The sequence below is a fragment of the Galleria mellonella genome, unplaced genomic scaffold (assembly GCF_026898425.1).
Source record: "Galleria mellonella isolate WM207_F2 unplaced genomic scaffold, CSIRO_AGI_GalMel_v1 utg329, whole genome shotgun sequence".
In the NCBI taxonomy this organism is placed as follows: domain Eukaryota; kingdom Metazoa; phylum Arthropoda; class Insecta; order Lepidoptera; family Pyralidae; genus Galleria; species Galleria mellonella.
This window is the reverse complement of record NW_026442078.1, coordinates 469403-496097: the sequence shown is the minus strand read 5'-3', so window position 1 is coordinate 496097 and position 26695 is coordinate 469403. Positions and strand designations below refer to the sequence as shown.

At 32.4% G+C, this 26695-nt stretch overlaps 2 protein-coding genes across 3 annotated transcripts in view; one reads left to right on the top strand and one right to left on the bottom strand.

The window, feature by feature from the left end:
- LOC113512855 (uncharacterized) overlaps window positions 1-7108 on the top strand; it is a 59023-nt gene extending 51915 nt beyond the window's left edge. For both annotated transcript variants that reach the window (XM_031909487.2, XM_026896803.3), the window contains exons 6-7: window positions 616-753; window positions 2796-7108. In XM_031909487.2, coding sequence (XP_031765347.1) covers window positions 616-753; window positions 2796-3067 — 410 coding nt within the window. In that variant the 3' untranslated portion in view covers window positions 3068-7108. The remainder of the gene's footprint in view (window positions 1-615; window positions 754-2795) is intronic.
- A 1146-nt stretch (window positions 7109-8254) lies between these two features.
- On the bottom strand, window positions 8255-26151 carry LOC113514120 (small subunit processome component 20 homolog). The gene is made up of 14 exons (XM_026898119.3): window positions 25986-26151; window positions 25484-25770; window positions 24143-24476; window positions 22205-23431; window positions 18612-22033; window positions 18144-18308; window positions 16627-17674; window positions 15946-16172; window positions 14576-14741; window positions 13691-13873; window positions 11568-12119; window positions 10695-10883; window positions 9621-9881; window positions 8255-9216 (listed from the first exon to the last, which is right to left on the bottom strand). Exons 1-14 carry the CDS (start codon window positions 26028-26030, stop codon window positions 9031-9033), a joined length of 8292 nt encoding a protein of 2763 aa, XP_026753920.2. The 5' UTR covers window positions 26031-26151; the 3' UTR covers window positions 8255-9030.
- Window positions 26152-26695: the final 544 nt, after the last annotated feature.

The following is a 26695-nucleotide window of genomic DNA, read 5'->3' as shown; positions in this document are numbered from 1 at the left end:
TTTAAAATCTCTGATAAGAAATCGCGAGCAAAAAGAAATTATATATGATCATCATTTCAGCCATTGTCCGTCCACTGCTGGACATAGGCCTTCCCCATAAACAGCCATAAGCAACGGTCCTGAGCCTTTAAACCTTTCTTCCCCATATATTGACGATGTTGTTATATATACAAGTACTCAAAGAGATAGTAGTAATTTGTTTAGCATTTTTTATTTTAATCCTAAATACAGGTGGATGTGGACCATTCTTTATGACAGACTACGGGGGAGGCCTATATTCAGCAATAGACAGGCATTGGCTATTATGACCCGATATTGATGATTTTAATTCTGTGTTCAGAATACCTAAGGGAAAATCAAAACATGTAGATAGATAGATAATTTATTTACATTACTTACAGCACACAAATTACAATATTTATAGACTCCACCTTGAGTTTGCTGGAAGGGAACTCTTTTAGAGTTAAGCTCGCCTTTGTACATTTGTTTACTTCTGTCATATTTTTATGTATAATTAGAGTGTACAATAAAGTATTAAATAAATAAAATAAATAAGATGGATTCCTATTTTCCAATATAAAAAAAGACACATCATATTGGTAATATTTATTGCAGGTATGCAGAACCTATCCATATCCTGTGCTTTAGTGTGCCTGATAGTACTTGGGAGCGCGGCACTAGTTGGTGCATTCGGCGTTTGTAAACACCAGATCAGCGCTGTCCTCGTCACCGGGGTCATGTACTTACTGGCTGGTGAGATACTGAATTTTTTACACAAGAATCCCTTACTGCTCAGTGATGGGTATTAGTAGCCCCATAAATTTGCTCTCTCTCTGAATATCATGGTGATTACCTTGTGAATTTGTAATGATGGATCAATTGACTTGACTTTATCTTCACTCATCATTCTATATAGTTACCCCGCCATCGTAAATAAGCACAGACGGAATTGACATTAAATTTTGATCAAATAAAAAAGCTAGAATAGATTTAGCTATATTATCCATTAAAATATAGGTAAGTAAACTTTGGATAAACTTAACAGTCGAGGGTAGGTAACTGAGTCCCTCTTTATACATCACCAAAGCCTAACTGCGGTTGTCAATTCGCCTGCTAAGCGTGGCAATTACTGGCAAAACTCCTCAATAGAGGAACATAAACCATGTTCAGCAGTGGACACCTAACTGCTAATATAATGATGATGAAACTTTGGGTTAGGGAAGATTCTAGTATTTATTTTTATATATATACCAGAGAGTAACTTTGTACAAAAGTCTTTTGCTTGGTCACCTCTGTCCTATTCGTGTTTCTAACGGAAAGCAGTTGTGTTTGCATGGCTGTGTTTCGGTTTAAAGGGTGAGATATGGCAGTGAATTTACAGGATATCATGGGCGAAACAGTATTATATTCTCTGTTATATCCATGGTACTGCTCATGTCTATAGGTGACAATGACTACTTTCCATCAGATGGACCGTCAGCTTGTTTGCCACTTAAAGTTGCATAAAAAAATGTTACTACTAATAATATTAATAGAAATATCTTAATGTTCATTAGGAAGACAATTATAAAATTAAGAGAAAACATTTGACAGCCCATGACTATGGACTTCTAAGTACTAAAAGCAAATCTGTGACCAATAATCATTAATCAGAAACTCAGCACATGTACAATGATACACGGGTCTTGCATAAAGGAAATATAAAGGGGAAATGCGTGAATAGAACGACATGTCATTTGTTATTATACTATCTGTTAGTGTGTTTACATAACAACGGGACCAAGTAATGAATAAAATGTGCTGAATAATTTAGGTGTGAATGTAACATTGTGATTGATAATGCACTAGAGATAATTCACAGCTTTGAATAACATCGAGGATAAGTGTCTACTTATATATTGAGTAGAGATATATGTATATTCATATTATTACATGTATTACATCTCCATATTTAGAATTAACAGAATTTTTTATCGTGCCTCTCACCAAATTGTTTATAATTACTCCTCTTCATCCAAAGGTTGCCTTGAAGAGATCGCTTTTAGCGATAAGGTCGCCCATTGTTTTCTCTTTGTGATTATTTCTTGTAATTCTTTGGAGGAAACAATAAAGAGTATCTATCTATCTATATTAGAATAACAACCTATTTACAATTAAAGGATTTTAGGTATTTCAAGTTCCCTTTTGTTGCACTAAGTTCATTTAAATGGCTCTTACGACACCCTAGAGATGCAAGGAGTGACACGAATAATTGTGGTAGGTACATAATTTTTTTCTTACAGTTACATGGGGATTACAGAATATTTGTTGACGATTCAGTGAAACATTACAAATTGCTAACAATTAGATTTGTCTCCACTTACTATATTGTAACATATTTTAAGATGTAAATGTAGATAGGCTATTCGTGGGCCCACGAGCCACATCTTAGACCATATTATTCAATAGTAAAAAAGTAATAACTTAAGATTGTTTTCCACAAAAAAGAACCGATTTCAAATATGACAAAAAAAAATTATTTCAAAAAAGTTATTTTGATTTTAAAAACTAAACTACTGAACCGATTTTGATAAAAGTTCTATAGAACTAAAGAACAAAACTGAAAGTATATATTTTTAGACGAAAAAGAATTTCATTTCATCAAAATCGATTTATAACTGACAGAGTTATGAGGTAACAAACATAACAAATACAACAGTATTGAGAACTTACTCTTTTTTTAAGTCGATTGAAAATATGCCTTCAATTATGTACCTACCTATCTATACCTTTTCTTAGAATATTTTTCTCCGCAGGTCTGTTTGCAATGTTCACATTGATGATCATTCACTTCAAACGCATACAACGAGTGTCCACAAGAGGCAGTTCGCATATAGACGACACCGGAGATGGCTTGGTGGGACCACAAGCACCCGCCATTCCTCTACTCTCCGCCAGGGAATTCTATAACTCCTGGTCCCTTGAGCTCGGCTGGGGAGGCGTCGTGTTAGCAACAACTACATCCCTACTTTGGATATTGCTATCGAAAATAATGAGATACAATCCCATCTCAGCTATGCTGTTGTAAAAAAAACAAATATCTTCCCTGTTAACATTTTTAGTCAATTAAACATCGATTTTAATACAGTTTACATTATTGTCAATTTCTATTATCGGAAGATTGTCACATACTACATTGCAATGTTTGAATTTTAATATCATGTATTGAAATTCTATAAAAAAAAAAACAAACATTTACTATCAATTTAATTTTATCGTTGAATCGTGCTTTTAAAAAGCTTTAGACTCTAAAATTTAGACGATCGCCGAGCTTGCAGCCGTCCAATGCTATATAATGTTATCGTTATTGTATCTCCTTTCTAAGGCGCCCATTAGACGATACAATCATTGCCAATACGAGTCTGTTGCGAGAACCTCGGTAAGGAACGCATTCCCATAATTTGAACGTTTGTGGAAAGATATTCAAAATATAATATTTAAAAGAATGTTTCATATAGCTGAGTGGCACTATTTTAGTTATTTCTTTTCCTTTTTGTTTATTGTTAAATATTTTTGTAATTAAGTATGTAATTAAGCACTAAATAAATATTTCTTTCTTTATTTTTATATTCCTCTGAAACTAGCCATTTATATGCCAAGAGTTATAGGAGCAGTAGGATTGTAAAATATGTTCTTACGCTTTAATCGAATTATTCTTGAAAAAAAATTAAACAAAAAAAAATATAAAGTTACCAGAAATACATAGCAGTGACTGATACTCTAATGGACGCCTTTTAATATTTTATTATAATCTATTTTACTTTATCGTGTTGCTAAAACGACATAAAATTTATATGATTCATGGTTTTTACTACTTGTATACGTAGCTACGAAATTCACCAAAATTAAGAAACAGCAGTTTAAACCTCTACTATACATACTATATAGGATCATAATTATTTGTCACAGGCATACCCTCACTTAGATATGCCCAATTAGAAACAATGCGATACTCTTCGCCAGAATCTCTAGTAATAGAAAAGTACGTAGGTACTTACGTTTTAATTAGATATTGAAATTTAGAATTAAATTCGATTATTTAAGAACAAAAAATAGATTTTCTAAAAGTTAATGTTACCATTTTAAAATATCACAACTTAGTATTAGTTCCAGCCTTTAGAATACAAAAAAAAAAAAATCTTTTAACACATACAATAAAGTTTTATAGGAAATAAATTGATTTTTTTTAGGAATAGGTGCGAAGACATTTGAAAGTTAGGGCCCTTGATGGAGGTTACAGAAATATTATAAAATTTTACAGACTACAAACTATAACTAAGTACATAGAATGAAACACGAGGCTTATAAGTACATAATAATACTTATTTATATTATTATTGTTAAATGGAATAAAAGGAACAATTATTTTGTGCGCGTTTTGGAATGATATGGTGCTGTAAAAATTTAGTTAATTTTGTGATTATACATAGTTTGAAAAATAAAAAATAGAACCAATATATTTATAAATATAATAGAATTTAATAAGCACAGAATTAAATATGTATGCAGAATAAATCACATATACTCTGAAAGGAGTGCAATTTGCCAAGTAAACGTACAGGGACCTTTGCTCAGAATTATATGAGATGTCTATATTCTTTCTTTTTTTATTTATTTTAATTAAATATATAACTAAAACCCAATATATAAGATGCATATTTTTATGTATGTAAGTAGTAATATACCTACCTAAAATATATTGCATGTTATTGCCTAAGTTATTCTAATTTTCTCTAAAGATACCTAGTAATATCATATTAGTAGAATCAATAGTAATACTTAAATTCCTGAAAACTATAATTACGTACTCGGAATATCTATTTGTATTCTTAATAATTATAAGCCAGTCTTAAATATATTCTACGTCGGGGCATTAAATACAACACTGAGGAATCAAATCAACAATTACTAAAACAATATTTAAGTTTAAGAAATTCATCGGCTTTTGAACAACTTCAGACTATCGATACAAAAAAAACTTAAAACAATATATAACCAAAGATAAAAGAAGTAAAAATCATAATAATAAATATATAAATTATACTACAGGTACCTAAAGTATATAATCATTATATTTTGGCAAATTGCAGTTCCGAGTATGATGTTACAACTTTTTGTGGAGACATGCATTTTTACATGTATACTTATTTTATAAATATCTGCTCACCTTGTGTTCAAAGTCACATCTGGATCTTGTTCGTATATAATTAATTTTAATTGGAGTTAAAAAGTTACATGAGAATCACTTAGCCGGGGAATGGCTCTTATTACGCAAATAATTTTTAACAGTGTAGCGAGAATGAGGTATTTGCTTATGTATATTAGCTTGACATTGTTAAATTACTTTTTATTGTTAGGATGACATATTGTTTAAACAATAAAATTAACATGATGTTGTTGATAAAATCGTGCTAGTATAGTCAACGTTAAAAGTCGATGAACACCTATAGATAAATTTCCAAAACCTGTAAACATCGTTGCGTACATAAGTAGCTTAACAAGTTTGGCGCCAGAATTGGGTAGGCATCGTATAAATTCAAAATTAGTTAAATACCCATATAAACTGGCTAACCATTGTTAGCAACACCGGCCTACAAATTTGTAATTATTAAATTGGCAACACTGGTAATGCAGGAGATTCTATTCCCGCCCTTTTTATTATATTGATTCATTGCATTACATATCGTGTACTATTTCGTTCGAACTATATAATTGAAGAGTTTGAGTCCCACCATTCATCAGCTCATCTAACTACCAGCTACAGTCCACTCCAAAATGTGGTCCTTACATTTAGTTCAACACCCATAATGTATGCTACGGAGTATTTTTTTTTTATACCTACAACTTAGAATGGCAAACAACAAAATGTATACTGAAAGGAAAAAGTGTTTAAAATCTTAATGTGTTCATTAATTTTTGATGTTAACTATGCCTATTTATACAGAATACCTAAACTGTTAACTAGAATTTTCGATATATAACAAAAAACTTGTATTGACACTGAATTTTGCACAAACTAAAACATTTATTTCACATAAAGTTAACTGTTATATAGCAAGTACTTAAAATGTTAAAAGAACCTATATATAATATAAACTTTATGTAATCTATAGGCACAGTGTTTATCTAATGTAAATATACATACTTTTTTTATATACATAAACTCTTAAAACAAAACAAGGATAATAATCACTAAATAAAGTAAAAAAACTGTATTCTATAAAATAATATTAAATACAAATATTACAACTGAATATAACAATTCATCAGCAACAATCAAAATGGCGGCCATGTTATTTTTGCTTCCCTTAAGAAATGTGCCGCCCTTTTTAATCTTTAGACATAGTCTCTCTCAGTGGCGGATTAACGGTGGGAGTGAAAGAGGTGATATAATTTTTTGTGGATTTTGGAATTATATGGCCCGCCCCGGGCCTCCGGTCTTAGAGGGTCTCTAAATGCCTCCATTTTCTATATTTAAGTCTAATTTAAAGTACACAGTACACTCTTTGATACTTATGATACCTTTCATGTCTATAGGCGACAGTTACCACTTTCCATCGAGTTGTAGTCAGTTAGTTTCCCATTCTAAATTTCATAAAAAAAGTATCACTTAAACACTTATACATACAAATGTGAACTAAATAAAAAGCTTGTAAAATTATATCAATTTCTTAAATTGGGAGCCTCATTCGCTTTACTGCCCCAGGCCCTATGGCAAACTGAGCCCGCCACTGGTCTCCCTGTTTAAATGTTCAAAGTTTATTCTTACAAAAATGCTCATTTTTTGCATGTTGCAAAAATGATTTAGTACAAAAACCCTCATCCCCTTCTATTAAAAACAACGAAACAACGCAAACGCTGTGCCTAAAACGCTCGTTATTTCACGCGACATAAATTTTACGAGAATAATAAAAAAATATAATTAAATAAATGATAATACGCTTTACGCACTTTTATGAAAAGGCGTTATTTGAATTGTGATGTTGTATAAAGTTTATTTCAATTCATGTTGTTTGTTCGACGATTTTGTTGAATGTTCTTTTGTACTTTGCATAAAGCAATATTATTTTGTTTATACAAGTTGTTTTATTTAATACAAATTTTTACCCACGACGTCGTCTGCGTAATAGGGATATGTGTACTTGTACCGAGGTAGAAACATGTCCTTCTCCATTCCATATAGTACCTCTATACCAAATTTCATATTGATTGAATAAACAGTTAAAGCGCTGTAAGGTGTCAAACAAACAAACTCACTTTCATATTTATAATATTAGTAAGGATAATACCTACTAAATATCACATTGTCTGTGTTCAGAATGTAATACTTGAAAAAGCGAGTTAGTGTAATATACTGGAGGGAAAGGAATTGTTAGTAACCGAGTTTAACAATTCTATTACTAAAAATGTATAATATGTACTATGTATCAGGTCGACCTCCATACGGTTCCCCTTGTAAACTGCCGTAATTTTTTCTCGTTGAATTCGTCATGAACCTGAACAAGAACCGACCTTCTTTTATCGTCACTATCTACTCTCACCTCGACAGCGTATACCGATAGTACAGGCGGGGTGGTTACCATTCCATTATCACCCATTAAAAAAGTACTGAATATTGTGATACGGAATGATGATTAACATGTTTTAAAAAAAATATTAAACACTAAAGATTCAGCCCGACTTCGCACGGGTTGATAAAGTTTTCAAATAATATATTTGAATCATTTGGCATTCCGGCTACCATAATAGGAGACGGCCCTGATACAGATGTATTTAGCCTATGTTACTCTCTGGTTTTATATCAACTTTAATGGGCATATTTTTTTTTATATTTTAGGTTGCATTATTGTAGTTTTCATAAAGAGGTCTAATTTTTTTTATTTTTTTGTAAATAAAATATAGCATATGTTGCTCGTTGCTGATATAGTTTTCTGTAGGTAAAAATTAGTTTTTAAAATCAGTAATTTTTGAGATATATATATATATATATATATTTATCTCAAAGAGAGAGAGAGAGAGTATTAAAAAGATATGGATAGACTGTGTAAAAGGTGATATGGCCAGAAAGGGAGTCAATGCGAATAGAGAAGAATAGAAGAGATAAACATTACGTCGATCCCAAATATTAATTGAAATAAGGATAGGAAAGTATGATTTCCTACAAAGGCTAAGAATTTTTATTTCTCATTGTTTACATTTCAATAAAACATAGTAATGAATATATAAAATATGATTTATTACTGTCATCAAACAATCACATATCTATTAAATTTAACAACAATCTAATATTTACAACATTCTCTTTCAGGTGTCCAGAGCAACATAAGAATTAGTTGTATAAGAATTAGCCTTTAATTAAATGATGCCCCTGGGCATCAACTTGAACTGAAGTCTTTATTTCAAAGAGTTTTCATCCAGAAATACTGAATTATTTTCGTTGATATATAATTCCAACTTTGTCACACTTTAGTAGGCGGTCACTTTTAAGGTGGTTGTTCACTAAACAAAATTGAACAAGAAATACGCTAGAATCAAGACTTGTGATTTTAGTTGATTATTTTGCAATTAAAGATAATTTGAAGTAAAATTTCCAAAGAGGCGAGTGGTTTCTATTATTATGCATGAATGTAAAGTAACAGATAATCTGAACGAATTAAAAGCTAAAAAATCGCAATGTTTCTTGCTAGTATGTATTATTTTACAAAGTTGTACAATATAAGAGAATAAAGATAGAAATTATAATAAATTATTACTATATAGTTAAAAAATCGTTAAAACCACTGGCCAATTTAGAAATTTTACCTCAAATTATCTTTTCTTACAAAATAATCAACAAAACCCACAAGTCTCGACTCCAGCGCTATCTAGTATATATTTTTTCTTGTTTAATTTTGCTTAGTGATAAGCCACTTTAAGACAATACACAAATTTTAAAATTTTACACTAAGATAACATTATCCTCTTAAGAATTGCGACTGAATATTTGAGGATTCAATCATTATCCTTCAATAACTCGTCTTCGAGGTCTACATCTTCTGCTTTCCGTTTCTTCGCTCGGGGCCGCTTGCCGTGCAACATCTCTAGCTTGATCTTCTTAGATTGCTTTTTCTTCTCTTTCAATTGTAATTTCCTTTTAGCTGCTTTCTCCGGATTATTCACTTTCTCTTGCAATAATATCTACAATTATATAAAAACATATTTTTAATATTAAAGAAGACAGAAGGGGAAGGAGAATAATTTCTTTATATTTTTGGCATTCAATAATATTATTGAAATTATTTTTGAATTATTACATTCATAAACAAAAAAAAAAGAAAATCGTTATTTTTTCTGTATGGTGCTATATTAACTCGCTTAAAAATCCGACTTAATTCTAACTTCATTCAAAAAGTGAGTTTAAAAAGTTTTCAAATTCAGATGAAGGTACTCACTACTGACATGTTAGTTGTACATACTATACTGGTAACCCATTTTGTTAATCCTTTTTGTACTGTGTTTGTATTTTTGGATTTGCCATTGTTTTAGACTCATATACTTAAATTAGCTTTATTGTGACTTTATTTTTAAATTATAAAACAAACCTTCTTCCTTTCGGCCCTCTTTATATTCAACTTCATCTGGACTTCGGCGACCATTTTTCCGTACTCCACATCTCCAATCTTCCGCCTCAACTTCTTGCCGAGTCTACTGGCTAACTGTTTGGGGAGCGACGCTGGCGCCATCGGATCCCCAGTAGACAATTCCCGAACTATTGGCGGTAGCAATACGTTCACTACCTTGTTGAGATCTTGTGTTTCAAATATGCTGATCACATGCATCCACATTGTGAATATAGATGTTCTCTGAAAGATATAAATAGGTATATTAATGAAAAAAACACATATCAATCTTTCTTGAGAAATAGTGTAGGTGAAAAGAAGTGTAGACTGAAAGATCATATAGTAACAAAGATTTAAAGAAGAATGTACAGTTGGAGAGGATGGATGAAAAAAGAATAAAAGAAAAAAAAATGAAATAACGAAAGGGGATTTATCGAGCATGAATGAGTGAAGATATCGGTAAGGGCCGCCCTAGACAGATGTGTGTAACAAATAAGCGACGTGCTGAAGAAGGGCCAAATTAAAAGTACCCGTAACCGGTGAGCGTGTATGAATAGATTGAAGAATGTAGAGGAAGCGAAAGAGATTTGTTTGAATCGGAACATTTAGCGTTGACTATTCCAATGGCAGGCAGGAATAGTATATATATATATATATATATATATATATATATATATATATATATATATATATATGTGTTCAACACAATATCGAACCTCAGTGGTATGGTATATATTACAATAGTTGTGTTGTTAAGATATTGTGTGTGTGTGTGTGTGTGTATGTGTGTGTGTGTACGTGTGTGCGTGTGCGCGTGTGGGCGCGTGTGTGCGCGTGGGTGCGCGTGGGTGTGCGTGGGTGCGCGTGGGTGCGTGTGCGTATGCGTGAGCGTGTGCGTGTGCGTGTACGAGTGCGTGTACGTGTGCGTGTGCGTGTGCGTGTGTGTGTGTGTGTGTGTGTATGTGTGTCCAACACAACGTAAACATGACTAGTTTGAAACTAGACGGCGCTGTGTGTCATATTTCCAATATTATTATTGTAATTACAAATACTTACAATATTAACAGAATTAGGTGCCTTAGCGACTTCTACATTGACAGCTTTCCTTAATTTGAAAAGTATCCATCTTACGTTGACTCTATGGCCACCTTCTGTTTGCTCATCCTCGGATTGCACATTGTTAGACATTTTAAAACTCGATATTGCGTGGACGAGTTTGATAATGAGGAATAAAACAGCTGTCACCTAAAAAATGAAAGAAAAACCTTCAGTAATTTATATATTTTAGACATTATATGTTAAAATGTTATACAACCGTCTGGTTGTATTGTACAGTTTTTATTTAAACTATGAAGTTTGGCCTGAACCTGGCTGATCAATAAACAAGGACAATATTACTTTTTATTTGTTTATGGTCTTTAAAAATAATAGGCTACATGATGATAATATAAATATGGCGGTTATAAACATTATGGATTTTTTTTTTATACAACTTAGAATGCTGTAAACAAGCTGACGGCCCACCTGATGGAAAATGGTAACTATCGCCTATAGACATGTGCAGTACCATGGACATAATAGAGTGTACTGTTTTGCCCATGATACCCCCCATGGGTTGCCATTCCTGAGGACTCACATGTTATTCCTCTGTACCCTGTAAATTCACGCCATATCCCACCCTTCAAACCGAAACACAGCCATGCACACACAACTGCTTTACGGTTGAAACATGAATAGGACGGAAGTAAAAAAAATGAATTTATGTCTATCTACACATAAAACAAACTCTACTGAATTAGAGACTAGATGATGCTCCGTGATAATGGGCATACAATGTTATTTATAATTTACTAGAATAGATTTAATAGAACTAGTTATTTAAAAAAATTTAGACTATTATGTCCACTTATTAATCTAAAAATCACTCACTTGTTCAGCCATTTCTTGAGAAACATTTGGAGTATACTGAGCGCAGAGGTCCAGAACAAGACTCCGGATCGTATCCTCTGTATCATAGTATATAAACCCTCTTTCAGACTCCACCTTCTTCTTCACAATCATATCCAATTCTTCGGGGTCCACTGACGATATTACAGCACCCAATATCTTAGCTGCTTTCAGTCTCACCCATGCGTGAGGATAAGCCAACAACGCTTGACACTGCTGCGCTAAATCGTCAAATTCACTGATAAACTTATTATTTTTCATACTTGACTCGCAATGGACTGTAATTTTATCGATTAAATTCATTATCTGTATCAAACTATGGTCTTTCTCCTTCTGTTTGTCTTCATCCGTTTTCTCCTCGGTGTCCTCTATTCGTAGTTTGACGAAACGTCCTTCGGTTATGTCGTTGCTAAGGTGCAATATTTTACTGCTTACTATAGACAGGATGGGGTCGAGACGGTTCTTGAATTCGTTCTCTTCCACGTTCACGAACCTGATACTCAACTGAGCTGCAAGCTCGAAATGTATCGTCGCCTGAAATATTACAATAAATTATTTTTATTTATTATTAACTTTTACCCGCGACTTCGTTCGCGTGACTGGAATATTTTTTTTTTATACAACTTAGAATGGCAAACAAGCTGACGGTCTACCTGATGGAAAGTGGTAACCGTCGCCTATAGACATGAGCAGTACCATGGACATAACAGAGTATACTGTTTCGCCCATGATACCCCCCATACGTTGCCATTCCTGAAGACTCAGGTGTTATTCCTCTGTACCCAGCAAATTCACGCCATATCCCACCCTTCAAACCGAAACACAGTCATGCAAACACAACTGCTTCACGGTTGAAACACGAATGGGACAGAGGTACCCAAGCAATCGACTTTTGTACAAAGTCTCCCTCTGGTAAAAATATGTATGAATGGATATGTTTGGATATGTTTACAAACTGGAATAATAAGTAGACTATATCCTTCTCCATCCCATATAGTACGTGTAACAAACTTACTTTCACATTTGTAACATTAGAAAGGATTAAATGACTTCAAAAGATAAATTTACAAAATGACGTAATTGTTTTGTACTTTACGAGATTTTTACTTTTCATATTATCGATAAAATGTATTTCGGTAATAGTGCCGTATTAATTGTGTCACGATTATGACCACTAAGTAGTAACTGTATGATGGTATAAAACAGTAACTACCACTGATACATATGAAGACACAGAATACTATTGTTTTCATTTAGTCTACAACGTAGGGCACACGTCGTAGTATGTTCTTTACATACTTTTATTTTACTTGGAATAAATATAAAATTATAAATAAGATGAACTTTTTAGGTTGACCTTTATGGAATTTACAAAAAAATTACAAAGGAAAATCTCAAGCTATCTACAATTATAATAAATCGGTAGAAAGGTCTATTCTGTACATGAAATATATTTCCAAAATAACTATCAGGGGATGATTAGTGATCGATACTGATGCCAAAAATGCAATCAGTAAAATTTTTGTCTGTCTGTCTGTATATTCGTTATAGAAACAAAAATTACTCGACGGATTTTAACGAAACTTAGTACAATTATTCTTCATACTCCTGGGCAGGTTATAGTATACTTTTCATCACGCTACGATCAACAAGAGCAGAGCAGTGAAGGGAAATGTTAACAACGTCCACCCGTGCGACGCCAGGACGGGCCGGCTAGTATAAAATAAAAGTATGAAAAAAGAGCATGTATAATAATCATTTCCAAAGCGAAATTATCTGATTATTTCTCATGTTTTGTGTGTGACAGTGTACAGATGTTAGGTGCCACAGATAATGTAATACTATACTAGTATAGTGCATAGAATTCGAGAATTATTTCAGGCAAGGCATCAGTGAGAGGAGATAGGTGAGGGTGAATGCAGGTAAGTTAGCCCATCGTTAAGAATTCCGTGAGAATTAACTACGATGGTTTCTAGGAGGAAACACGTGAAGGTCGACTTGTAAGGGTACATTGCTAGGAATGGAACTGTTAGATCCCATTACTAACAATCCCTTTCCCCCCGGACTCGAGAATTAAAAACCACCTGTGTTTACATATGTAATACCTGTGTATCCTGGAAGAATTTGAGCACTAGTTGGAACAGCTTATTCCTTTCGACCAGGGGGAACCTCCTGAGCATCGCCTCGATGCAAGCGGCGGCCGCCTCGCGACACTCCGGCGCCTCGTCGTTCAACATCGACGCGCCTAGGGCTAACAGTAGATAGTCACCCTGCTTGCAAAGTTGCGGCTGGAAAATTATAGTGAAAACATATACTCTTCCACAGGATTTCCACTGTTTTATTTTTCAATTAATTACAAAATAATATATTATTGATTAGAGCCCCGAATACGTAAGAGTAAATAGGTAGAATTATCTATTATTTTTTTAAATAAGACATATTACTCGCTGATAATATAACTTGTATGAGTGAAACAATTTTTAAAATCTATATTTCTTCTGTTACAAATAAAAAATAAAATCTTTTATTTTTATATTGTAATATACAGATAAGACTTATCAGGCTTCATTAAAATATGATAGGTGAGGATGAAGTCAGCCCCCAAGACAAGTGGCAAACGATACCATCGATGGAATCGTTATTGAAAGCGAATCCATATATTGGAATGAGACATCCGACATTGTTGTCTAATTCTATCTCACGGACTCGCATCGATGTCGATCACATCGATGAATTCGCTTGCCAGTTGACTAAAGAGCCTGGTCAGTTGGTCTGTCGTGACGTATTTATCAGAAATGAATCACGATGCTTTTCAAGGAGAAATACGTAGGAATAGATTTAATAGGGTACATTGCTAACAAAGAGACCACGAGTTACTAATAATAGCAAATCAAAGGTGTTTATGAACATAAAACTTGATATGCACACATTTTAGGCTAAAAAATTTGTCGTCTGTTCAAGTCTTGACTAGAAATCAAGTAAATACTTACAATAGGTAATTTATTAATGATCATATCTAAGAACTTGAGTGATGACTCTCTCCCATGTTGTAACTCGTAATTGAGTTGCGTGACAAAGAATTGAACGTATTTATCCATTCGTTTGCCGGGTGAATAGTTCGTTAGATAACTAACGAATATTGCGCGTGCTTCATCCCTGAGGAAGAAATATTAGTATTATCAGGTATCTTCTTTTTATACCACTGAGGTGGTAAACAAGCACACTGACCATCCGATGGTAAGCAGTTACCGTAGCCTATGAACGCTTGCAATACCAGGAATATTACGCGCGCGTTGTAGACCCTGAAGAAACCTCTTTACCCCTATTTTGAAGAACCCTATGCTGTCTCTTGGGAAAACTTCGGCTGGGAGCTCATTCCAAAATCTGAGTGCTCGTAGGAGAAAACATCTCTGAAACCGCTCTGTACGCGACCATTTAAGCTGTAGGATATGAGAATGAACTACCTGTCGATAGCGAGCCGTACGATGGTAGAAAGTGGCCGTGGGCATCATATTGAACAATTCCTCTGAGCACAATCCGTTGTACAAGCGGTAGAACGCGCAGAGTGAGGCAAAATATCTTCTAAGACTTAAGGGTTTGATAGCGCTTGTAAGCCTGGGATCACCGACCTAGGTAGCTAGGTAACCAAAGGCCCTAGACTTAGAATCTCCTAAGACTTAAGGATATTTTTGTATAATAACGTAATGAGACAATATGTCATCATTCTTTTTCAATCTCAATATGTCGTAAATAATGACTAAGTAAAAAAAACCATACACCAGTGTTCGAAAAAAATCTTAAAATAATATGTAGTAACAAGAAAAAGTTCCGCATCATAATTGGTAATAGATAAGTGGATACTATATTAAAGATTGGATTATATCACCGTGTGATCCCGGCATAGAATGAGCCGTCCCTTCCTTTCCCGTGGGTATCGTAAGAGGCGACTAAGGGAATTTAATGATCAGCTGATGGGTAGCAGCGTTCTTCTTAAAACATCACCAAAGCCTAACTACGATTGCCAACCCACGTGCCAAGCGTGGCAACTACCAGCAAAACTCCTCCTTATGAGAGAAGCTTGCATTCAGCAGTGAACAATTTAATGGCTAAAATGATGGTGATGACATTGAAGACTAAACATTTATATATACCTAAAGAGATTATGTGGCACTGTTTTATTTAAGGCCCAGTTGAAATTAATTGCAAGTGGCAACTTATATGAATATATTGGTGAATAAGGAGGCAAAAAGGGTATATTTTGAATTACAGTATTTACAAAGTCATTGTTTCTGCATAGATACCCTAATAGGAGACAGATATCATAAATATGTACGTACTCATATAATATTTCGTTTATTACCTGGATCTCGCCGACTCGCTCAATATGCAGATCTTGGACACTTTCTCCAATACCTCGTGAAGTTCTGTCGATACCAATCTAGCATCCAAGATGGCTTTAAGCAGTGCAAACGAATTGGCTTGTTTCTCATCATTCTGACAATCTTCCTCCGCATACAGTAAAAGAGTTTTTAGTTGATCCGCTTCCAATTTGTAATATTTTACGTTACGTATTAAAGCCGTTATTGCCTGCAAATATTAATGATATTTTGTATTTTACCTTTGAAATGCACTGCTTATTGATATAAAAAGTCCATAACCAAATTTTCCTTCAAAAAGTCCCTTCTTAAACATTACTTCAAATTATCACAACAATAAAGACCTTCAATCTGTACTATTATATAATTAATCTTGATTTATATATTTATTATAATATGTATTACGTATAATTATTTATACATGTAGTGTAATTTATGTATGTATAAATTTTGTAAGTATATTATTCCATATGTTTGTATGTTCATTTATCTTAATATATATTAACGTTATTATCTCTGAAAATATTTATTTAATTTACAAATTGTTTTGTTAAATCAATACACAGCAATTTACTCTCTTTGTTAAGCGTAATAGTTGACTGGTAGAGAATGTCATTAGGCATTAAGTCAGCCCGAAATTATATTAACAAATATTAAACACATACCTTAAACGTGTTCCTCACTAAATGATAATTATCATTTTGTTTACTAATTTCAAAGGTCGCATATTTGTGCAGTATCAAGAATATCGTCTTCACAATATCCTGAACCATTTCCTCTAGGGTCGGCGTACTGACTCTGATCGTCCATAACGTCCCGATACACTTCATCGCCACAGTGGTTACTTTGACATGGTCACTTTTCAAGGCATCAACCAACAATGATATCAATGGGTCCACAAACACCCTGCAATCCATTCTTGGCACCTTTTCTCTTTTAAGTAAAACATAGAGCATATTTAAACTGAATTCCACTAATACATGAGCATTGACTTTGCCCGATATTTTTACATTTTTCGCTTGAGCCTCCCTATTGCGTTTTGGTGTTTCTGGTATGATAAAACAATCTGGTTTCGCACGTAGCATCTTTTCTCTCTGCTCTTCAGTAATTTCTCTCTTCGTTGTGCCTAACACAAATTCTGGTATACTATCTGATATTATCCCATGAAGAAAAACGAATAGTGATTCTATATCTATAAACTTATTCGTTACTAAACCACTTGAAATATGCAACAGTGCTTCTTGGACCTTTAATACAATCTTTTTGGAATGGTGCTTTTGCAGAACCTCTTTGAAAGGCAATAAAAGATTAATAAGATAGTTTTCCGTTATATTCTGTGATACAATCATCAGTGTGACATAACTCTTTTTACTTGGCTTCGCTTCTGGCGTTTTGTAATGTAATTTATCTACTTCTTTTTCTTCAGATAATGCCCCGAAGAGGTCGTTTGTGCAAACGTCAAGTATATAGTGGACGTTCTCATTCAATTCTCCAGATTTGAAGTCAGATTTTAAAGCATCTAATACCGTGTGAATAGTGGCAACTAGTACGTGAACTTGGAATCCCCTGGTCAATAACATTGTGAGATGTTCGAGCAAAATGGCAAGATACGAAGTACCGACAGTAACCATGATTTTCTTCACGACGTCTCGAGCCGATATTCTTACTTGTTTTAATGGTGATTTTAGGAATGAACACAGTTTTATAAATATCCTGCAAAATAATTAATTATTTATTATTTCCTGTTATCAATTTACTAGTAAATAATTATCTATACTTCCGTAATAGCGTGCTTGACTAATTTATAAACCAAATAAAACGCTATATCTCCAAATATACAAAAAGAAAACTACGCAGATTTGCCAACAAAATAATTTATTTATAGTTTCGGTTGCGATTTCCACAAAATCTCTTAATAGCCGTGTGTAAAATTACAATGAAATTAACTCTGTGTACGACAGAAGTTAATTAAAAAAATCTAAACTGTTATTATATGTCATTGCAAAAACTATTAAATATTTGTGAAGTTAAAATAAACATTATTATATATGTTCTTTTACTATTTATTCTTGGTACATGAACTAAATTCAATATCAAAAAGTTTTAAAGCCTGAAAATTAAGATACAACTAAAAGTCATTGAAAGTTTTTTGTTTTAAAGTAGATGTAGTATAAGCACTCACCCTGATAACTGATGTCTCAGCAAATCGCCAGGCAACCGCTGCAGCAGCTTTACAAGCGCTAAAGCGATGGGCACTCGTAGCATGTCTTCCTCCTGTCGCTCCAACCCCATGCGACGACGATTAAGCTTATGAGATTCTTCGTGATCTGTCATTTTTCCTATAGCCCTATAATAAACACATATTGTATAATTTATTTATTACATTTAATATATTATATTATATTAAGCATGTTTAAAGCTACGTAGACAACTTTTCATAATAATTAAAAATTATATTCAAATATGTTCGTAATCAGGGTATATAAAAGATCCGCCCAATTTTTCAAAAGGCACGATAAATTTTTAGTTCTATCGTAAATATTACATCAAAATAACCAATAGACATCTATCTATATAAATATCAGGACACTAATAAATTTATTTTAAATATTTTCAGAAATTAGAGGGATTAAAAAATATAATAACTTACCTATTTAACTGTGGGAGTAAACCAGCAGACAATGACTTAATAATTCTTTTAGCAACAGAAGGAGATACGCTTGTTATCCTTTCAAAAGCAGGTGCATCATTAACTTCTCTAAAAGATTCTTCTTCTTCAAGCTCCTTGTCAGCTTCTTTCAGTTTATTTTCAATGTCTGCTTCTGCAACTTGTTCTTCTAAATTGCTTTGATCTTCTTTATCATTATCCATATTGACAGTATTTGCATCAGATATTGATTTTATTTCAATTTTTCCCGATTCCAAATTTGTAACTAAGCTCTTAGGCAACTCGATACTTTTAACCTTAGAAAAGTCAAAGTGAAAAGCGTCTATTACTCCTATTAATATCCGAGTCAACTGTTTCTGATGCTCTGTAGAATGACGAATTTTGTTCAAATACAATTTTAGAATAACTTCGTAGTGATACCAAGGAAGCAATCTACAGCATGTCGAAATCACTTCAATGCATGCATCTATAAGTGTATTTTTGTCTGTATATTTATCATCACAAATATACATTGTTGCTAAGGGTAGAATAAAATTTGTGAGTGTCCTAGGTGTAGGGCATTTAGTAAGTTTCTTAGCTACTTTACAGAACTTTAACAAAGCTCTAACACGTCTATGCATTTGTAGATGGCACATGTTTTCAAAGAAATCAACTTCTCTATCTTCATTATTTGTTAAATGTGCTAAATCAGATAACACAACATCAGCATCTGGGGATTCTCTAGCCAAGTCTCCAAGTATAGCAATAGATTCATTTCTTAAAATTTCATTTTTAGTGTCTCTAATTCCAGAAGATATCAGAGATAGAACGGTATCACGAACTAAAAATTGACCATCATTAGAAGATCGGTACTTCATGAGCAATTTAGGCAATATTCTTTTCAAACATAAGGCAGCGCTATCACGTAGCCCAATATCTTTCTCAGTGCGAATAAAATAAAAACAATTATTAACAATTAGTATTGCCAGATCAACATTAATTTGATTATTTTCTGATAGTTGATAAATTTGTTTATACGCATCCAACCTTCTATCAAAATCTGGTTGTTCTATCCATCTTCTGTTGTATGCATTCATTTCTGATACAACATTGGCTATTTGACTAAAAGTACCTTTATTAGTTTTTGAATTTTCGGAGATAGAAAATAGGAGTTTTAATAGTAATTTTCTAACTTCCACAGGAACAACTTTGTTGAAAAGGACTGCTATATGTTTCAAATATAGTTCTGGATTAGAGCTGTGACCCAACAAGTTGATTATTGTAGTGACAGCATGTTCCATGTTTTCTTCTGCCATGTTCATACAAATTTTCTTTATAAGTATTGGCAATAACAGATTCAGTAATTCATCACATAATTCTGGATTCGCAACCAACTCAGTAACTCTTGATAAAACTAATAAATCTCTTTTATTGACCGTATTAGATTTGGCAGAATTAGAGATCCGCCTTTTCATCACTTCCAGTATAGAGGGAATGTGTGGGATCAATATTTTACTTCCGAAATTAATATCACTTACTCCCTCGATCTTTTCGCCACCATCAACGAGCAAAGTTTTAAAAGATTCAATAGGTGGTACTACTTTATCATCTTCATCTTCTGTTAAAGTCAGAAGCTTTTCAATCATATCTAGGATCGTAGTGACTACTCCAGGACTAGTTTTCGGTGCTAACAAAAGTTTGAAGATAAATGGCAATGGACTTAAAGAATCATCTTTTTCTGAGCAAGTGACTAGTAAAGTATAATATCTCGGATTCTGACACCAAGCATTCAGCAATTTCAATAATACAGTTGGACTGTGTATACCTTCAATATGTAATTTTGGAATCAATGGCCATAATAATGTATCATATATAACATATAATTCTTCTTTATTCCATGGATATTTATCAAATTGTTCGAACATTTTTCTCAGTGTACTTATAGCCAGTGTTCGTAGATTTTTCAAAACTTTAATATATCCTACATGAACTCTATCTCCTTGAGCCAATATACTTGCTAGTATAGAACATACAGCATAATAAACTGTAAACAGTTGACTTAGCAACTCGTCTTTCATATACCCTCCAAAATACTCTCTTACAACTTCAAATAGATTTAAAACACTATGAAGTTTACCAGGACTTATGACAGATTTCAAATCTAAATTCGACATTACATTTTCTAATATCTCTTTGGGTTCCATTGTCATGTATTGTTTAAAATGTGGGAAAGCCATTTCTATAAACAATTTCAATTCATTCTCATTGCAACCAGCTAAATATCGCATAACTAGGGATCGTCTTGTCTGCCCACCACCTTTTTTATCTGCCCCTAACTTAGATGTCATTTTTCCATATAAAATTCTCAATATAATAGGGACTACATGCTCTCTATCTTCTGGTTGTATACTGTTTGAATCCTCAGTTATTTTAAATTGAGTTAGTTCATCTTTAAGTTTGTTTTCATCTACTAAATTGTACAGATTATTTTTATATGGAATAACACTTTTGTTTTTGTAATTCAGAACACAATCCAATGCATATTTTTGAAGACCTGGATTTTTATGTTTCAAAAATTCCATATAAAGATCCCAAAACACAGGCTCCTTATAAAGAGCTCTGGGATTCTTGAACTGTGCTAGCACTTGCATTACACCAATTAAAGTTTTGAATATCATTTTCCCAGATGCCGACTCTTTATAGTTCTCAGGTTCTATAATTTCTTCTATATTTTCTGGGATTTCTTCATCAACTTCCATTTTTCCATTTTCTCGAATCTCGACATCAATAGTTAAAGCATTAACATTACCATTCTTTCTGTATTCTTCATCAATAAAATTCAAAAACAAAACAACAACATCACGATTTTTAGTTTCACAAACATGTATACAATTCGTCATAATCTTCAGAATTAAATTTCTATAGTTGTACAGATCAGGCCTTTCTGAAATACTGTTATACTTTGAGTAAAAATCTTTAAGAACCTGATAGTTACTTTCTATTTCATTATCAAACTGAAAAGTCTTCAAATCTTTCTTTGCATTTACAAATGACGATTCCAATGCCTTATAGAAAGTGGGCCAAAATTCTTCAATTGTGAAAGAATTTCCATACCCAGCAATGAATTCAGAAACTGGCTCCCACAGCAACTTAAAGTTAATATATAGAACACCAAGCATATAACTTAATGGAAAATATTTAAACTCTGTATCTTTCGCTAGTTCATACTGAATAGAATTAAATGACATCTTTTGCAACATGTTAATCTGACTTCTATATTCCTGAATAGAAGGATTAGTGGATTCAACAGCATAACATCTGCTGAATACTGAAAACCGCTCCATGCTACCTCCAGCTTCAACAGTCTTATTCAATTCGTCTACATTTTCAAATAATTTGTATATATGTGTAGTTAATAAACGAACCTGAAATATGTAAAAATATATTACTAAGTAACAATAACTAACAATATTATATATTTAACATACATTTAACATTTTACATACATAATTCTTATATATGAAAGATTATAATCTTTTGAATATTTTGATAACAATACAAATATGAATAAATGAAAACGAAAATTCAATACTTACAATGTGGAAAGGAGATGACACATTACTTCTTAGATATGAATCAACTAATAATAAATAAGGGTATGTCAATCCATTTTCATGCTCATATGCCGTAAGATATAAGTCTAATAAATGCAAAGCAACTACATAGTTAGGATCAACTGCACAAGGTAGTAATGTAGGCAACAGTGTGTCAATATCACATATCTCTCTTAATCGCTTACAGCTGGATATATGAATGGCGCTCTCCATAGCATTTGCTGTTATAAACAGTATCAATCTGGCACATCTGGACACAGCTGTGACGTCACAATGATATCTGTTGTGTTCTGGCTGATTTTCAATATTATAACTCATTAGCACATTCTGCAATTTCGAAATAAGTCCACCGACTCTTTTTAAACAGTGGTCAACATCGATTTTTTCAATGTGCGGCAAACAAAACAACACATTCATAAGTTTCATTGGACTCTGAACAATATTTTGGATATCCTCACTGAGAACATTATCAAAATATTCCATAAAATGTGGGAGGCATTTCCCAAAATCTATTGGATATTTGACCCAGTCAAAAAGTTTTATACCGTTTATGGATAATGGTGATTTCTTCAGACAAATTCTAGTGAGAGTACACATTGCTTCATTGTCAAAATCTGACTGAACAACAAAGTTGAGGAAAGGAGGTAAAATATGCATATCAAATTGAGGATAATCAATCACATTTCGAACAAAATTAATCAAAATAGAAGGATATGGTAAAGGTAGTAAAACTTTGACAATTATTCCCGCATGTTCTTGAGAGAGGGATACATTTGGTGAAAGAAGTAGTAAAGCTCCAATCTGTGCACACACTTCTAGAACATTCTCAGACGATTGTTCACATATCACCTTTACCAAAAGTAGAACAAACTGTGGGGGATTTGTCAAATATTTACCATTATTGTGCTCGATGATCTGACCTGCAAGTCTCAAAATGTACTCTAAACCTTTACTTTCTTCATTGTCTTTAAGTATTTCTTCAATGAATTTTAGTGCACTTTCCCAGAATATATTGTATTCTTTTGGTGCAATGGTCTGCAAACTGTCCTCAAATGTTTGAGTGAGCACTTTGAATAATGTACCCTGGTTTTCTTTATTGTCTTTCAGACTCTGCAGTAGCACTGGCAGAAAAACTTCTATGCAGCTGTGAAATTTACCACTGACGCCTCTCATTATTTCAAATATAAGATGCCCACATCCAGATATTGCCTGTAATAAGAATAATCATAATGTGTGCTACATAGCTACTAGATACATATGAGAGTAAAATAATTAAAGACTCTGTCCTGCAAAAAAGAAACTGATTTCAATTGTGACAAAACCAGTTATATTGATTTAAAAAGTAAACTACAGAAACAATTTTGATAAAATTTTTATGGGACCAATATGTGAGCGTATTGTTTCAGATAAAAAAAAATTGAATTTACTAAATCTGTTTACAACACAAAAAGGTAAAAAAAAGAAATATACGCGAATTTAGAACCTCCTTCTTTTTGAAGTTGGTTGGAAGGTACTTATAAAACAATTTCCATGTGGTTGATACCAAATCAAAAATATACAAAAGTCTTCATATATGTGTATGTATAGTATGGGTATTTCATTTGAAAGTATATTTCTACAATAAATAAGCTGTTATGGTTTCATGTTATGTAAAAATGCAGGGTACAGAGATATAATAATTGTGTATTTTTCTTATTCTTTTTTCTAGTGCTTTAAATAAAAAGCTATTATATTTTATTATTGTGATTTATTTTCTTGTTTATAGACCATGGTTTCCACTTAATTTTAGTGTAATAGTAAATATAAATTAATTTATTCATATAGATTTTTTTTTTTACTTTACTATTATCCAAGTTAAGAAATGTTAATTTGTTCTCTATTCAAGTTACATAAAAAAGTTTCAACTAGTTTGGTACTCACATCTTCATTAGTTGTTAAGTAATTAAGTATAAGTTCAATGAACTTCTTCTTGTCTCTTATATCACGAGCAACAAAAGCAAAGCTCTCTGCTGCAAAATTGTTAATATACTGCGGCTGATTGTCACTCAGGAGTGGTATGATTCGTTTTAACACAAGTGCTATATCTTTTTTCAAATATGGTTTTAATACTTTGAAAAGAAAAGCTAAACATATCAGTGTCCATTCTAGCCTTTCCGCATCTTTTGTGTCTAATAATTTAATGAGGATATCTAAGAATCTTGGGAAATAAGGATAAAAGTCGCTCCTTAGATCCTTTGCTATAGAAACTAGTATTCTGTAAAAAAAAAATGTATAATGCATAAGAGTATGAAGAAAGTAATAAGTATGTACAATTTTTACTTAGAAGTTTAAAAATTACCTTAAATTTTTCTATTAATTGTAATTTCTACATATTATCATTACCACTGTAATGGTTATCACTTTCTATCAGATAGATCATTGTTAGCTTTTTTGCCATTCTAAGTTACATAAAAAAAATCAGGAATTTCATAATACAAAAATCAGAAGATATTCTAACTATGCCAGCTAGGTCTCTCTCAGTAGTTTTTTTTTTTTACACTAGCAAGCAAATAATATCATAATACTAACACATATAAAAATATTCATTCTACGATATATGTCTAGCCACTTATCATGAATTGTCATTCCAGAGGACTGAGGTAGTTGTTAATTGTGTGTTAATTATTACAATACCTATCTAATCTTTCAAACCAAATTAAAATTAATGCAATACTACTCAATCAGATAAATAGAAAAATTTGTGGTACATAAGAATATTTTTCATTCAAATAAACTTAATTACAAGCATTATTGAAATATTTTTTTTATACTACTGAGGTTGCAAAAAGGCATATGGCCTACCAGATGGTAAGTAAGTAATGGTACCAGATGATATATATAGCCATTGCCTATATATTTAACCATTGCCAAAGCATTACAATTGCCATATCAATACCAAGGCACTATGTGCACTTTGCCAACCCTGAAAAAACCTCTATCCCTTTTTTGAAGGACCCCATGCTATCTATATATGTCTATCGGATAAACCTTGACATGGTATGGATATGGAATGAGCTCCCTTCCGTAACACAAGCAATTGTGGGAGGAATCATCACTGAAATAGTAACCACTGTATACAATTACAGAGATTTTTTTTTTATGATTCTACATATTAAAGCATATGACACAAACTGTATTAGTGGCAAATAAAATAAACCAAAATACCATATTATATCCTACTTTGAAAATTCATCATTAAAATAAATATTATTCATAACTTACTCAAGTAATGGTTGGAGACACAGTTGATCTTCTAATTTTAAATACTTCTCCAATATTGTGACCACATCTTCTTTGCGGTGCACTAATTGAGGCACAGTCACTATCCCAAACACTTCTTTCCGGAACTTTTTATAATTTTCTGTTAAGTTAAGACCATACCACTTCTGGAGTGCCAGAGAGAAATGTGTTTCATTTTCATCTGGTTGTGTAGTATATGCATGTTCAATGTGGTAAAGGGCTGCATGGCGGATGTCTATGCCATTAATCCTTTCAGCAAAAGGAATAAACTAAAAAAAAAGTTCATTATTAAAATGAAACTCTACATTTTTCTTTTCATTACAATAACTATTTTATATGATGTTCTTCTGTGAATAAAATAATTTTGACAATTACTGTATCTTCATCATATGCGACAGACATAACAAAATAAATTTATCAAGAAAAAAAGATTATCCTAACCTCAATAGACAGGAAAATAAGAGATGTTTGTATTACAACTTACCCGAAAAGTATTCGTAGTTTTATGTTTTACTGGTTTGCTCTTCATTGTTGTTAAAAAATTGAAGATATTTACACCATTTGTTATTGACTTAAACAATAAAGACACATTAAAAAATTAAACTAATTAATACAACGAAAGTTGTAAACAATATTCTTACCACATGTTAATGACAGTGACAAAACTGCACTAGGTAGTCTGTGCATATATGTCATCGCATAGATTAAAAAAATTGGAGCTTATTCAAAACACCGTTGATTTTAAATATATTGTAATTTCTATTTAGGTATCTGTCCTTTTCCTTATATTTTTCATTATTCAACTTTAATGATCCATATTCTAAATTCCGTCGTTCAAAACTCCTTTACTAAAATGCTTTTTCCCAAACTTATTTTTTGGCGGATGCACTTTGTGCCGTGCCATAAAAAAGGAAAACACCGTTAGTTAACAATAAAATTAAAATTTCAATTTAGTGATAAAGCGAAATAGTTTTTTTTATTAAATTATTATAATAATATTATTATAATGACAAGTAATAACATTAAATGTTTGTCAGATTATAATATTACTATATCATTTATTATATTATACAAATAACAAGAAAAAGTAATTAAAAATTTTAAAAATTATTTAAAGATAAAAAATTTCTGTGAGATCACTGCCAGCTGGTAGGGTGCCTAGGATACTTGCTGCATTTCCACGCTGAATAGCAA

Bases quoted from the DNA above. Each gene is read 5' to 3' on its own strand.
- LOC113514120 (XM_026898119.3), bottom strand. From the start codon at position 26,030: ATGAAGAGCAAACCAGTAAAACATAAAACTACGAATACTTTTCGG. The intron at 12,120-13,690 runs GTATTACATATG...GTAATATTTCAG, and splicing joins AATTCTTCCAGGATACACAG to GCGACGATACATTTCGAGCT. The intron at 9,882-10,694 runs GTAAGTATTTGT...TATATCTTTCAG, and splicing joins CACCTAATTCTGTTAATATT to AGAACATCTATATTCACAAT.